This window comes from Rana temporaria, chromosome 4, assembly GCF_905171775.1.
Source record: "Rana temporaria chromosome 4, aRanTem1.1, whole genome shotgun sequence".
NCBI lineage: Eukaryota > Metazoa > Chordata > Amphibia > Anura > Ranidae > Rana > Rana temporaria.
In genome coordinates, this window is record NC_053492.1 from 305105263 (window position 1) to 305121764 (window position 16502).

General features: G+C 42.1%; 1 protein-coding gene across 5 annotated transcripts in view; it reads left to right on the plus strand.

The window, feature by feature from the left end:
• PCMT1 (protein-L-isoaspartate (D-aspartate) O-methyltransferase) overlaps positions 1-16502 on the plus strand; it is a 93323-nt gene that overhangs the window by 29542 nt on the left and 47279 nt on the right. For all 5 annotated transcript variants that reach the window (XM_040350547.1, XM_040350546.1, XM_040350545.1 and 2 more), the window contains exon 2: positions 9773-9877. In XM_040350547.1, the coding sequence (XP_040206481.1) occupies positions 9773-9877 (105 nt within the window). The remainder of the gene's footprint in view (positions 1-9772; positions 9878-16502) is intronic.

Below are 16502 nucleotides of genomic sequence, written 5' to 3' on the forward strand. Positions count from 1 at the left end.
GAAGATGGCAGTGAAAATAGTGACAAATGACATTAGAATTGCTGTTTAACTTAATGCTTAACTTGTAATACCAACGGCCACCACCAGATGGCGCCAGCTCACACAAGGAAGAGCTGGGGACTTTTTAATTTTTATTTATTTTGCCCACCTTCCAAGCCAAGTTGCCAGGAGGCTATTTCTAGTCGCCATTGCGACCGGGATCTGTCGAGCCCTGTGTGTGTGTAGATAGATAGATAGATAGATAGATAGAGAGTGTGTGTATGTATGTATATATATATATATATACACACAATTTTATTTTATTAATTTTCATTTCAACTTAAATGAGAACTAGTACGTTCTCTCCCTAAGGTGTCAGCGGCTACATGTGCGATAAAACTGTATGTAGCTGTGGGTTGCATACATAGTCATTCAGTAGACTGCACTGTGTTCTGGTTCCCGTGTATGGGCGTAGACTTCTCAGTACACAGACTAGTCTACAGTCTGTAAAGAAAAAACAATTGCGCATACCGGACACACGCTCCACTACAGGCCAGCCGGCTGTGTTTTATGCCCGTTTTTTACATGGATTGATTTAAGTGCACAATCTGCTTGTATTAAATAAACCTCCATACAGTATCACGCTATGGTTTCTCCTTGGTATTTTCATATTTTCTGGAGTGCTGCATTGAGCTGCTACTAGAGGGAATTATTCGTTACTGAGGTCGTACTATTGGATGGATGATCGAACCTGTTCCTGCTGTTGAGATTGGCTTTCTGTCTGTTATGCTGTTTTAAAATCTCTTTTTGGTAAGAGTCAGTGTTACCCGTGGGTGGAGGTCTCCTGTCTGTCAGCAATCACTGTGCTGTGGTTTTTTTCTAGCACCTTTTTTATTTGGGACTGTGTTCATATCTTCAGTTTTTCTTCTTTATGCCACACTGTGGACTACTTTGTTGTATTAAGTTTGATACGAGGATTTCACTATATATTATATAAGTGTTCACGCATTACTACTTTATTGGTGTCTATATTGGTGCTCCTATTAATGCACTGGCATTTCACATTGGTATTTATCAATCACATTTTTTTAGCGCGACTCTCCTTTTTTGTAGTCTACAGTCTGGTCTACAGCAGCGGCCCTCAGCCAATCGCAGCAAGCAATATAGACTAGTCTGCATTTCTGGAAGTCTCTGCCCATACCCGGAACACAGTGCGATATAGTGTATAGTACTGTAGTATGTAGCCAGATACAGAACATACAGTTTTGCACATGCAGCGGGCTGACAGCTTAGGGAGAGACATAGTTTGGCCCAACAACATCAAACAAAAAAAATGTAGAAAAACTACGATGGGCAACCAATGGCACAACTAGACAATTGGAACATAGTCATACTATGTTGTATGTTCCAATTGTCTAATACAGGGCTTGACAAATTTGCTTGGAATCTAGGAGCCAGCTAAAAAAGTTAGGAGCCAGTTTTTTTTTTTTTTTACGACAAAGCTTTATTTTCAATATAAAAATGTATGGCATGGCACAGTGGTGACAATTGATGGCACAGTGGCTGCGTTTGATGGCATGGAACAGTGGTGACAATTGATGGCATGGAACAGTGGTGACAATTGATGGCATGGAACAGTGGTGACAATTGATGGCACAGTGGCTGCGTTTGATGGCATGGCACAGTGGCTGCGTTTGATGGCATGGCACAGTGGCTGCGTTTGATGGCATGGCACAGTGGCTGCGTTTGATGGCATGGCACAGTGGCTGCGTTTGATGGCATGGCACAGTGGCTGCGTTTGATGGCATGGCACAGTGGCTGCGTTTGATGGCATGGCACAGTGGCGACAATTGATGGCACAGTGGCTGTGTTTGATGGCATGGCACAGTGGCAGCGTTTGATGGCATGGAACAGTGGTGACAATTGATGGCATGGAACAGTGGTGACAATTGATGGCATGGCATAGTGGTGACAATTGATGGCACAGTGGCTGCGTTTGATGGCATGGCACAGTGGCTGCGTTTGATGGCATGGCACAGTGGCTGCGTTTGATGGCATGGCACAGTGGCTGCGTTTGATGGCATGGCACAGTGGCTGCGTTTGATGGCATGGCACAGTGGCTGCGTTTGATGGGCACAGTGGCTGCGTTTGGCATGGCACAGTGGTGACAATTGATGGCACAGTGGCTACGTTTGATGGCATGGCACAGTGGTGACAATTGATGGCACAGTGGCTGCGTTTGATGGCATGGCACAATGGTGACAATTGATGGCACAGTGGATACGTTTGATGGCATGGCACAGTGGCTACGTTTGATGGCATGGCACAGTGGTGACAATTGATGGGCACAGTGGCTTCAAAGTGAACAATATTAACATGCCTGTGCTGTGCCCTAACTTTGCTAGTGTGAACCATAAGTGCAAAAATCCTATATAGTTATGGCATAACTATATAGGATTTTTGCACTTATGGTTCACACTAGCAACACTAATAACTGTTCCGGTTTTAAAAGTATTGTCTTCTTTTTTTTTTTCTTACCTTTTAACCTTGTTCTCACAGAGCGCGAACAGCATGGGCAGCTCCGTTCCTGTGACTCCCCGTGGCACCGCCCCCTCAGAGAAAATTCCCCAATCCCCGGGACGAGAGGCGGCCGGAGGCGGAGCGCCTGCAGCCTCTGCTTGTAGCATCGGCTGCATGATACACATTGACTCGCCGTGGCACCGCCCCCTCTGAGAAATTCCCCAATCCCCGGGGCGAGAGGCGGCCGGAGGCGGAGCACCCGCAACCGCTGCTTGTATCATCGGCTTCATTATCCATACCGCCCGATGCATAGGCCGCAAAGCCGCGGCCTAAATTAGCGGCATGACCCGATTGCGCGATCGCGGTTGTCGGGGGGATGCGCGGCGACGCTCTCAGGATACCCCAGCTCTGCTGCCATGGGCGCCAGGTCAAAAATTCTAGGCGCAACGGCGACCTGGCGCCCGGAATTTGTCGAACACTGGTCTAATACCAATTCATTTACTATGTTCAACATGGTAAATTAATTGGTCTATGCTACGAATTTCTAAATCTATTTCAGTAAAAGTGGCAGACTTTGCTTTAACCACTTGCTTACCGGGCACATATACCCCCCTCCTGCCCAGGTGAAATTTCAGCTTCCGGCACTGCGTCGCTTTAACTGACAATTGCGCTGTCGTGCGACATGGCTCCCAAACAAAATTGGCGTCCTTTTTTCCCCACAAATAGAGCTTTCTTTTGGTGGTATTTGATCGCCTGTGCGGTTTTTATTTTTTGCGCTATAAACAAAAAAGAGCGACAATTTTGAAAAAAAATACAATATTTTTTACTTGTTGCTATAATAAATATCCCAGTTTTTAAAAAAAAAACACATTTTTTTTCTCAGTTTAGGGCGATACGTATTCTTCTACATATTTTTGGTAAAAAAAAAAAAAAATCGCAATAAGCGACTGGTTTGCGCAAAAGTTATAGCGCCTACAATATAGGGGACAGAATTATTATTTTTTTATTTTATTTTTTTTTACTAGAAATGGCGGTCGATCTGCGATTTTTATTGCGACTGCGACGTTATGGCGGACACATCGGACACTTTTGAAACATTTTTGGCGCCATTCACATTTATACTGCGATCAGTGCTATAAATATTCACTAATTACTGTATAAATGTGACTGGCAGGGAAGGGGTTAACACTAGGGGGTGAGGAAGGGGTTAAATGTGTATACTGCTTAGTGTTCTAACTGTAGGTGGAGGGGGGGGGTGACTGGGGGGGTGACCGATCTGTGTCTCTATGTACAAGGGACACAGATCGGTCTCCTCTCCAGAGACAGCACCGCTGTCTCTGTGTGAGCCGGCAATGAGAAATGATCTCATATGTTTACATATGAGATCCTCTCTCATTGGCCGCACAGATCGCATCGCAAACGGCCACTCTGATTGGCCGTTCGCGGCGATCTGTGATTGGCTGTGTCCAAGTGACACGGCCAACACAGACTTTCCCCGCAGCGCGCTCTGGAGCGCGCGCGGGGAACGCCCAAAGGGGCGGCCGTCAATTGACGGCCTGTTGAATATTCAGATCCGCGCTGAAGCCGTCATTCGGCTATAGCGCGGGTCTGTAGTAGTTAAGAACAAAAGCTGTTCAGGTTTCTCACAGAAGAGACGGTTTCTCTTCTCATCAAGAATTTGATATGCTAGAGCTAGACCATATCAACTCCAGTGCTCAAGGCGCCCCAACAGGTCATCATTTTCAGAATTTATTTTAGATGAAACAGCTGTGGTAATTACTAAGGCAGTAAAACTGATCGAATCACCTGTGCAAAATAATGGAAATCCTGAAAACCTGACCTGTTGGGGTACCTTGAGGACTGGAGTTGAGAAACACTGTGCTAGACTAATTAGTCTCTCACTATCTGTATTGGTACTTGGGGCAGATAAATATGTGTGCAATCTGTGCAAGCAAAGGAAAACGTTTGTTGATGTGCCAGTACTCAAGGGGATTGTCGCTTCTGCTGATAGGCTGTTAAGCTAAATAAATCTCCAGCTGTTGGGTAGCTGCAGTTGTTGTGGCACTGCTATGGACCTGAGGTGCATTCATGTAAAATTTCTTCAAACATATCAGATATGGAGGGAGTGAGTTCCTCTTCACTTGTATACCACCGTTTCTTCTCTGGTATACTTTCCTCTGCTACACCTCGAAACTCCTTCACCAAATGCTTACTCCACCTCCATTTGTGCCTGTATCATTTCCCGTACACGCCGCTTTTTCTCCACATTAAAATAATGCTCTTTAAATCGAGGATCTAGAACTGTTGCAATGCAGTACTCTGACTTGAAACCGGTTGATAATGGCCTCCAGTAGAGTGGTTTTAGCAGTTTTTACGCCATGGTCTGTTTCTACCTCTTTTCCTAGCAGACGCTTCAGTGCAGCGATCAAGGGAATAACTTCAGCAATGGAAGCATTTGTTGAGCTTATTTATTTTAACTGTTCAAATGGAGATAAAAGACAAACTATTTTCAACTAACATCCACTGATGTGTACTGTTGCCGGAAGCTTGTAATCTGCAATGTAAAAGACTTTGCAGCATATAGTAGGTGCTGTTCCAACGAGTGGCTACATCTCGCTGCAGTCGTTTCGGTGCCATCCCAAACTGTATCTGCAAAGCTTGTCATCTGGAATGAGCAAGCGGAGAATGCTTAAAGTGATCGACAATTTTTCTTTCTTTTTGATACGATATCTGATATGGTGCACTAACTCTGCAATCCTTCATTCACAGCCAATTGCAGCGTGTGTGCCATACACGGTATGCTTTTAAGTTCACTGTCCTCCATTGCCTTTGCCATGTTCCTTGCATTATTTCGGACAATCAAATCCACTTTAGACTTCTCAATGTGCCAAGTGTCGAGCATGTTTTTTTAAAACGTCAGATATTGCTGCTGCAGTATGTGATCCAGTATGTGATCCATCAAACTTGCGTGCGTTAAGTAGGATGCTTTGCAATTGAAATTTCTATCCACTGCGCTGTCAGGCTAAGCATGCTCGTTGGACTGACTGACGTCTGAACTCCAAATGTCTGTAGTAAAACTCATTGCTATGATGTCGATGGTCATGAGCTCATGAACGTGTTTTCTAACACTGCAAAATAATTCAGGTAGACGGGTTTCTGCAAAGTAGCATCTGCTTGGTAGTGAGTAACGCGGCTCAATGTGTTGCATGAGCCTACGGAATCCAACGTCCTCCACAACAGAATGGTTGGTCTTCTAATGCAATAAATTCCATCGTTTTATCTGTAATAGCACAAGCTTTGTGACTTGTAAATTATTTAACCTTTTTAAAAGACTTTGGCCACAAATGGTGTTAAAGCGGGAGTTCACCTGAAAAAAATGTTTTTAACCTTAGATTTATGCTCATTTTGTCAAGGGGAATCGGGTAGTTTTTTTAAAATCTAAGCACTACTTACCGTTTTAGAGAGCGATCTTCTCCGCCGCTTCCGGGTATGGTCTTCGGGACTGGGCGTTCCTATTTGATTGACAGTCTTCCGACAGGCTTCCGACGGTCGCGTCACGAGTAGCCGAACGTCGGTGCGGCTCTATACGGCGCCTGTGCACCCACGTTCGGCTACTTTCGGAAAATCGTGACGCGATGTATGCGACCGTCGGAAGACTGTCAATCAAATAGGAATGCCCAGTCCCGCAGCCCATACCCGGAAGCGGCGGGAAGATCTCTCTCTAAAACGGTAAGTACTGCTTAGATTTAAAAAAAAAACGACCCGATTCCCCTTCACAAAATGAGCCTCAATCTAAGGTTAAAAATTAACTTTTCGGGTGAACCACCACTTTAAACATGTGGTACTGTTTTCTTGTATTGTGTATGCTGAACTAGATGACATGTTTTCAGGTGGTGTATCACACCTGTTGAAAAATGCCTTGGCACTGTACCCCCTCTTGAAATTTCTGCTGAGCAAACTGGGGTCTTTATTAGAAATATTTAAATATTTCCACACTGCAGACAGGTGCTGGTAGCGCAGAATATTTATAGCATAGGATGATCTATAGTGGGGGGGGGGGGGGGGAGCACTGAACATTTATAAACCCCAGGCAGCTATAAAAAAAAGAGAAAGAAAAAAACTAAACCTAACCAATCAATTTTTTTTTTTTTTGGCATGCAAGGTAGTTATGCACTGCAGTACATCTGACTTGTACCAAAAAGATTTTATATAAAATTAACGGATTACATTTTTAGTTGAAATTGATTGCATGCTCTTTGTTTGCGTTTGAGATATTCAGTAGTATACTAGTGAGTACTTCTATATACTGTCATGTTTAAAAAAATTCATGCGCTTGTCAGTGTAGTATGTTATGCTACACTGACATAACAAGCGCATCAATTTTTTAAACATGACAGTACACAATAAATATATATATATATATATATATCACACACACACAACTGAATAACTTCAACAAATGGCATGCAATCAATTTCAAATCAAATTTAATCAGTTCAATCAATATATAAAATCTTTTTGGTTTTGGTACAAGTCAGATGTACTGCAGTGCAGACATAACTACCGTGCTTGCCAGGAGTGCTACACTGTTAAAAATTACCAAGTAATGCTATTGGAAAGAAAGATGATGGCATTTCAGTATGTTCTACAGTACTGCACTAGTATTTATAGGCGGTCCCCAGGTTACAATCAAAATAGGGACTGTAGGCTTGTTAAGTATAATCTGCAAGTTGGAACAGGTACTTTTTTTTTTTTTTTTAGCGTAGCTCCAACCAAAAAAAAACGATTTTTTTTTTTTTTAAGCTTTTTGGATAGCATAGGGAAGGGTTATGCCCCTGTTCAGAAGATGTCCCAATGACAATTGGATTTTGAAAATTTGGGGTTATTAGGGAAATAAGGATTGGCGATAAAGCATCAGTGGAGACACCGGTTTCCCATAATAACTCTTACAGGACTGTAAATGTCCCTTCCTAGGGGTAGATTTCCTCTCACTTCCTGTTGTCTCCCTCCCTTTGTAAGTAGGGGACCATCTGTAGTTCTACTACTAAACTAACAGGCCAGGTAAATTAGGTAATAGTAATATATGTTTGAACTGCTATTAGAGATCATGCTCACCGGTGAACAGTAGTAATGGTAGCCATCCAGGAGGGACAGTGCCCACTCTCGTATGCAGCTGTCTCCTGAGTCCCAACAGCGTCTCAACCTCGAGGAGCCTCTGTTGGGAAAGAGCTACCAACTCCAGTGTCTTAACCACAAGGAACGTGCATGCTGCCCACACAATGAGTGACGTCACCTGCTGGTTTTCCCACCGCTACTGCGCGTGTGCAATTTTCGGTGCCATTATCGGCAAGATTTCTCTTTCAGCAAAGTGCCAAACACAATTTTCGGCAGCCAAAATTTCAGTGCATCACTATACAGAACCTATTTTGTTCATAATCCGGGGACTGTCTGTACAGCCAATAGTTTATAACACATTAGTCCAAATACAATGATGATGCAGTAGATTAAAATGTGCTTGCTACTTTGCTATTTCTTGCATCGAGATTTCCACAACCATCTCTACTGTACAAAATTATATGAAATTCTCAGAATACGTTTTTCCAGTATGAAGGCCATGCACAAGGAAAACCTAATAGTTATTAAATATTAATTTGTGTTTCAAAATGTTTCCATAATTTATATTATCATGAGTCATGCTATTAAACGCACATCAGCAACTGCCTAGCCCCTCCATAGAAGACCCAGATGCTTTCTTATACGTTTGATTAAAGCAAATTTTGTTGACAATAAAAAAAAGCTCAAACTTCTGGTTGTTTCAGAGCTTGCTGCTCTCTCCTGCCCTCACATGTTCTTGGTGGCCAATCTGTTCCACCCTCACACATTTTTATTATTTGCCTATTATCTGTTTCCGACCCCAATGGTTTATTTACACAGCTAATAATCCAAATACTGGGTCTGTATAGGGAGGATTTCACAGCTGCATTACTTGTTTTGTTGGAAGATGCTATGGAATTTTAGGCACCATGTACACTAAACATTTAGCCTGGGTGTATGGGGCTTTAGGGTTTAGCTGTGGGTGAAGGGCACAGGTGCGCCCTTCAGCCCCGCTTCAGATACCCTGTAAAACTATTTGAAAGGCTGACAGTTGTTTTGGCCAAATGAAGCCGGGCAGTGCATCAAGCAAAGAGACTACATTCTGAGATTTTGTCCCTGGGCACATGCTGCCTTAAAGTAAGAAGTCCACTGTAAAACTAAAATCCCTGCATCTATAGACATGCACAATCTAACACTAACCTCACTAATCCTGTAAAAAAAAAAATGTGTATACATACGTTTTTTGAAGCCACTCCGACCTGTCATCTGGGGCTTCGCTGTGTAGGCGGGTGCAGAGGACACAACAGAAGCCTCATAGTAACTCTGGGTGATGTCACTCCCCATTCATTTCTCAGCATACATCGACTGTGTCCTTTGCAGAGCTTCCGCCGCTGGAGGTTGGGTTGGATCAGCTTCAAAAAAGGTATGTACTGTATTTGCTGGTGTATAAGACTACCTTTTACACTTAAAAAAACTGGCCAAAAATCAGGGGTCGTCTTATATGCCGGGTCAGCTGCTTGGATGCCGGCTGGATGTGCGGTAATACTGTATGTAGCTTTGGCTACATACAGTATATACCGCTTGGCCAATCCCGGTGAGCGATGTATTCAAATGATTACAGAGCCTGCTCGGATTGGGGTAACAACCTCTGCCAATCCGAGTGCCTACATACAGATTGGCTTTGAGAGTCAGAGAGGTGTGGGCTGATGATGTTAGAGCCTCTGCCAATCCAAGCAGGCTTTATATTCATTAATAGAATACAATCGCTCACCGTGATTGGCTCCATCTCCAGCAAGAATGAAGAAGATTATGGCTCCAGAAGAAAAATATGAAGCATTGGAATGGGGGTCGTCTTATACGGTGAGTACAGGCAAAAAAATCTTAAAAAAACATAAAATTAGGGGGTCGTCTTGTACGCCTGGTCGCCTTATACGCCGGCAAATACGGTATACAGCTTTCTTCTTTACAGAACTAGATAAGTTAGTGTTAGATAGTGGATGTCTACAAATGGAGAGATTTTAGTTTTAGGGTGGACTTCTACTTTAAACGTTCATACCACTCAGAGCCTCACATAGCCGCTGTCAGCTCCTCATTTATACAAATACCAACCAAGAAAGTTAAAAATGCTCTGTAGAGGCAAATTATAAATTTTTAACTATTTTTCTCCAATTCTTTTCAGAAAACGGGATCATCAAATCAGACAAAGTATTTGAAGTAATGCTAGGAACTGACCGAAGACATTATGCAAAGTGCAATCCATATATGGATTCTCCACAGTCGATAGGTAATTGCCATTCTTTGCTGGTAATACCAGATTCTAGTATACTTTTCTGTTTTAGTTTTGCTCTTTTCATACTTGTCTTTCCATATAGATACCTGATATATGGTCAATTAGCATGTTAACTCTGTTGTGTAAATCTCACCATTGACTTCAATGTAGATCAGTAATGTTCTAGACCAAGTGCAACTTGTTAAAGAAAATCACACATTTGGACAAGAGTAAACAACAAAAAAAAAAAAAAAATGATATCCTTGCACAGTGCCTGGACAAGCTCATTTGGTGCCCAGGGCGAAGGTGGCAAACTGCGCCCCCCCCCCCCATCCCCAAAATACAAAAGGCTCTCTCGCCATACTGTAAATATCTTTAAAAATAAAATTTTAAGGTATGAAATATTGCACTTAACAGAAACATTTAATCGCTTTAGGATCAAAACAAGCCGACTGGCTAATCGCAGCTAATTGTCCTTCCGGGAATTCGAGAAGTGCGGTGACGTCAGCACGTCGCTCCGTCAGCTGATGTCACCGCGTTTCTCGAAATCCCGGGAGGATGGGTAGCTGCGATTAGCTTTAATCACATTGGGACTTCTATCAGTGGTGTTTGACTGGTTACTGGTGCCACTAATGCACAAAGGGGTTAATTAATTGCCACTGGTCACCAATGCATCAGTGACCAATGGCAATACATTAACCCCCTCATGCTTAATATTACAGAAATGTTATAGCATTGGTAATTAACCTCCCTCCCCTCAGCATCCTCCAGACAGGTCAATAAAACAAAGTGTATAAATACATAACACAAAAAGACCTATTGGGTACTAAATCAAAACCCCAGTGCTGCAAGAGGTTCAGATGAATGGACAAATAATAAACAAACAACATAAGGAATATCAATAACAGAGATCATTAATACACTACTGGATATTACAACTAAAAACACCAGTGCTGCGCATAATTAAAAATTTGCAAACAAAGCGGAATAGATGAAAAGAAACTACCATATATACAGATCAAATTCATCAATGAAGTTCGATTGAATGTGCAAATAACAAATATATAAAAGATATACAAATCAATAGTACCCTACTGGATATTGCACCCAAATACACCAGTGCTGCAAATATAAAAAATTGTGCAAACAAAGCAAGATAATTCCACATGCAGATAAAGTTCATTACTGTGGTAGCAATATCCAAATAAGATACCCCTGCTGGGTACTGCAACCAAATGCACCAGTGCTGTAAAACATCTAAATATGTGCAAATATGGTGAATAGATAAACCAAATATATTTCATAGGATAATACAGTTCCTCAATAAAGTGTCCTTTTTTTTGTGTTTCACATCCCACATCAATATGTCCAAGCAAATAAATACATCAAACAGATCCCAGCGGTGAGAGAAATGCATATATGATGGTGTGATCACTCCATATGTGCTAACAGCTCACCTCAGACCTCGCATCAAGATTTTTTACAGCACTGGTGCTTTTGGTTGCAATATCCAGTAGGTTAAGGTTGTCTTATTGTTTTTATTTGTTATGGGAACATTTACTTGAACTTTATTGATGAATTTGATCTGTATATATGGAATTTTTTTTCTTTTTATCAGTTTATTCCGCTTTGTTTGCACATTTTTAATTATGTGCAGCACTGGTGTTCTTAGTTGTAATATAATCCAATAGTGTATTAATGATCTCTGTTATGGGTGTACCTTATGTTTTTAGCACATTCATCTGAACCTCTTGTGGCACTGAATTAGGAATAGCCACACAGTCACTACAAGTCCCAGCATGTCCAGGACTCCCCCTTTCCCATGCTGGGTTGCTGGCACTTCCTCACATATGGGATGTTCCCAGAACAGGGGGAGTCCAGGAAAGTCTCAGCCCCCCTCAATGTATAGAAGCCCCCCAGCCATGTCAGTGTCCAGGCTGGAATTTAGAATGTTCCAACTCCCTCCACATACCCCCCCTCTTGCATCTGACCTCTTGATGAACTTGCTTGCAGTAACTTCTCCGGCTCCATGGCTCTAGCTTAAAAGCATGTATACCCAGCCGGACCCCGCCATGACTGAGGACAGGTGAGGTGGGGGGGGGGGCGGGGTGGCAATGAGAGATGTGAGGAGAGATGAGATCGCACTGACTTGCAGTGAGAGATGTAAGAGGTGGAGGGGGCGGAACCAGCTCACAGAGCAGCAGGGACAGGGAGAAGACTCGCGCTGCTTGGAGGCAGTCTGGATACGATGTTCTGTGGAGAGCTGATGGCCCGCCCATTCAACTCAACGGGCCAGTGCGAGGAGAGTGGTCTGTCACATTTTTTTTTCATGTACCCTTCCCTCAAGTAACCCAGCCGCCCACATACAGGCACAGCGGCAAAAAACCTGTTGCGACAGGGGGGAGGTACAGCACAACTATTAGCAGCGCAGGCACTTCACCTGCGCCCCCCTCCCTTCAGAAAATTGTACCGCCCCTGCCTTGTACCGGCCCTGTCCTTGCATTACACCTTGGCTTCCACCAGTGGCACCTAGACGAGGGGACGTCTTGGGCCTGCTGATCAGATCCAGGGTAGGCTTTGGATCCAAAATCTTGCAAACGCATGCACAGTGCAGCTGTGTAAGAAAAGTTTATTCTTCCCATGTTTTTATGCAGCATTGTTTTATGGGGATCCAAAAAATAATCAGATCTTGCATTCTGATGCAAGGTACACTATGCTTCTCATAGCTGGTTGAATTGCAGGCGCCATCAAGTTATTTTTGTAAAGTGCATGCCTTTTTTTTTTGTTTTTGCTCGTAATTACATTTTCTGCTTTACATTAGGAAGAGGATCTGCAAAAAGCACATACCTCATCTTTCTATAGCTAAATCCAGCTGATGTTGAAACGTCAACCGTATTGCGAGCAGCCTTATAGAATGATGCTTGCCTAAAGGAATTCCGACGTGCCTTTTTTAAATACCGTATTTTCCGGCGTATAAGACGACTTTCTGGATGCAAAAACATCCAAAGTCGGGGGTCGTCTTATACGCCGGGTACGGTCTCAGTACTCACGTTTTTTTCCCCAGCGGTGACAGTCTCCATAAGGCGAGCGCGAGCGTGAATGATTTCAAAGCCGCGCCTTCTCTTCAGAGTGTTCTGTGATAGGAGGAACAAAAATCTTCCCAGCAGCGCCTCTTTTCTGTGTTCCTCCTATCACAGATGCCTTCTCATCCTCGGACGAGATGAGAAGACGTCCGTGATAGGCGGAAACAGAACAGAGGCGCTGCTGGGAAGATTTGTGTGCCGCCTATCACAGAACACTCTGAAGTGAAGGTGTGGCTTTGAAATCCTTCACGCTCGCAGCATGGGGGACTGTCACCGCTGGAAGAAAAAAAAAGTGAGTGTTATTGCACTGGGGGGGGGCAACAAGTTCAGGCATGTAATGGCACAGTGGCAATGTGGGGGCATGTAATGGCACAGTGGCAATGTGGGGGCATGTAATGGCACAGTGGCAATGTGGGGGCATGTAATGGCACAGTGGCAATGTGGGGGCATGTAATGGCACAGTGGCAATGTGGGGGCATGTAATGGCACAGTGGCAATGTGGGGGCATGTAGTGGCACAGTCTGGGCATGTAATGTAATGGCACAGTGAGTAATGTAATGGCACAGTGAGATTTGAAAAAGCCTGTTTCTGTCAGCGGTTCTGGCTCCCCCTCAGCTTCCAGAAAGACTAGAAGGAAGGGGGTAGTCTTATACAGTGAGTATATCCCAAAATCAAAATTTTTCCTGGAAAATTAGGGGGTCGTCTTATACGCCGGAAAATACGGTAGTCACTACTAGATTCCTGTTCTGTTTAAAGTGACTCTGTTCTGAGAGAAGTATGTGGGCTGCCATTGTAGACCACCTTCTGAAAATGCTAGACGACCGACTTGGGTATGGCTTGGTCACAGCTCCAGTAAAAGCATGGTGAAAATCGAACTACTTGCAGTGTTGATATTTGTTTCGGGTCTTCCTAAAATAAAATTCTTAATGTTTCATGATCATGCCCCTTTAAGCAAACGGAAGGCGATTTGAATTGGCTAGTGTCTTGCTAATGGCTCCGAAATGTAAAGAAAAAGGTGTATACCATTACACTTGCAAACCTTTTTTTTTTTTTTTTTATCTCCCACAAATAGAGCTTTCTTTTGGTGGTATTTTAACCTCTGCGGTTTTTATTTTTTGCGCTATAAACAAAGTGAAAATTTTGAAAAAAAAAGCAATATTTTTTACCTTTTTTGCTATAATAAATATCCCCCACAAAAAATATAGGCCGATATGTATTCTACATATTTTTGGTAATAAAAATTGCAATAAGGGTATATTGATTGGTTTGCGCAAAAACTATAGCATCTACAAAATAGGGGATGGATTTATAGTATTATTATTATTTCTTTTTTACTAATGTCAGCGGTCTGCGATTTGTATCAGGACTGCGACATTATGGTGGACACTTTTGACACATTTTTGGGACCATTGGCATTTATACAGCAATCGGTGCTATAAAAATACACCGATTAATGGTTCCTAGCTATTAGGAACTCACAATCTGTCTTTCCTTCCAGAACAGGGCTGTGTGTTTTTTTTTTTTTATATATATATATATATATATATATATATATATATATATATATATATATATATATATATATATATATATATATATATATATATATATATATATATATATATATATATATATATATATATATATATATATATATATATATATATATATATATATATATATATATATATATATATATATATATACACACATATATATATACACACACATATATATATATATATACACACACACACACACGCGCGTTCTGCCGCTCGTGGACGGCGGTCATCGCGACCGCCAGTCACGAGCATCGGCACCCCCCCGCGATACAGCGGGCGCGCACCTGCTGTCCCGATAAAAGGAACTAACTTGCAGCTACGATGGTTCGCAGGAGTATGCCGATCTGCCGGCCGGCAGGTGGTTAAGCATATATCGCAACATTTTTTTTTTTTTTTCCTTTTTAGGATAAAGGATTTACATAAAAGGCTCAAATCATTGTAGGCACCTGTGTCAGTGTTGACTGGGTTGTCTCAACTCTCCTAACTGCCACCTGAAAAATAACAGCTACTGGCAAATTCACCAGGTAACAGAAAGGGGGAAAAAAACTGATACCGCCACAAGAATTGGTGAGCTGTATTATATTACACATTTCCTTTTGGGTTTAATACTGCTTTAAAAGCCAAGTTCAAAACAATTATTTTATATTCTTTAACAAAAATAATAAATGCACAAATTTTGCAGGTAAAAAAATATGCATTTATAATTTTGTTTTCTACAGGAGCCTGCAAAGTATTGCAATCATTATCATAATTGTGTTGAAATAATAAAGTGACACCCTGTACTTCCTAATATGTGATCTTGTTTGTAAGTGGACAACAAAATAGGTGGTGCTGCAGACACGTTTTGCCACAGTATGATAAAAATACATTTAGTATAATGTGCTGCGCTACAATTCAAAAACCAAATATTACCATCAAACTTGGTGCAACCTTAAAACAAACTATATAAATTAGAGGTGCACCGAAATTTCGACTGCCAAAACAGATCGATCGAACATAGTGTGTGTTTGTTTTTTTTTGTATTTTATTTTTAAAAAGTTGCTGTTTAGTCAGGAAAACGCATTATTTACCAAATGACAAACAAGAGGGTCACACCATTTAGGTCCATAAGCCAACAGGCTAATTAAGACATGGTATATATGAGTACATATAATAATAATAATAATAATAATACCAACATTTACCTGATCATGAATGTACAGGGAATATAAGGCATATACGAGGAGGTGACGGCATGGAAGACCCAGAACAAATACTTAAAGACTTTAAAACTGTGCAACTTTATAAAACAATAATATAGTGTGAAGCTGGGCAATCCCGATGGTCAGGTATACAGGGGAGGGGAGCTGGAAAGGGGATGTTGGAGAAGAGAGTAATGGGTCAGGCGTCCCTTAGTAGAAGAAAAAGTACAGATGTAGAATAGATGGATATAGATAGTGCTTCTCACCCAGGGAATCGAGACCAAGTCCAGGAGATCAGCCAGGCTGCAAGACCTGAAGAGAAGACAAGCATCAGTGTATACAAAATGCTACCAAGGTCTCCATGTGTCACAAAAGATTTCCTCCTGGTTGTTCAAGTTTGCTGTGAGATCCTCCATATCCCTTCATTGACTTTGGAAAACCACAGGGACTTGGTGGGTTCTCAGATCTCCAAAACAAGTAACCCGCATTCAGTAGCTGAATTGTAAGAGAAGCCTTATATTTAATAGGTCGTTTCGATAGATGCAACAAGCATGCCGTAGGATTCCCCTTCAAATCGATGTTTGTCAGGAGCTTGACAGTACAGATCGCCTCCTTTTTATAAAGGCCTGAGTTTGGGACAATCCCAGAAAATATGTAGTATTGTTAATCGCCATTGCTACATTTCCAGCACGTACTAGGGACCAGAGGAAAATAGCTGTGCAAAGTAGTGGGTACCCTTTACCAACGAGTCAAGATCTTGTAACAAGTCTAGTGGCTATGGAAGATTTCTGGGCAAAATTTAGGATTTTCTCCT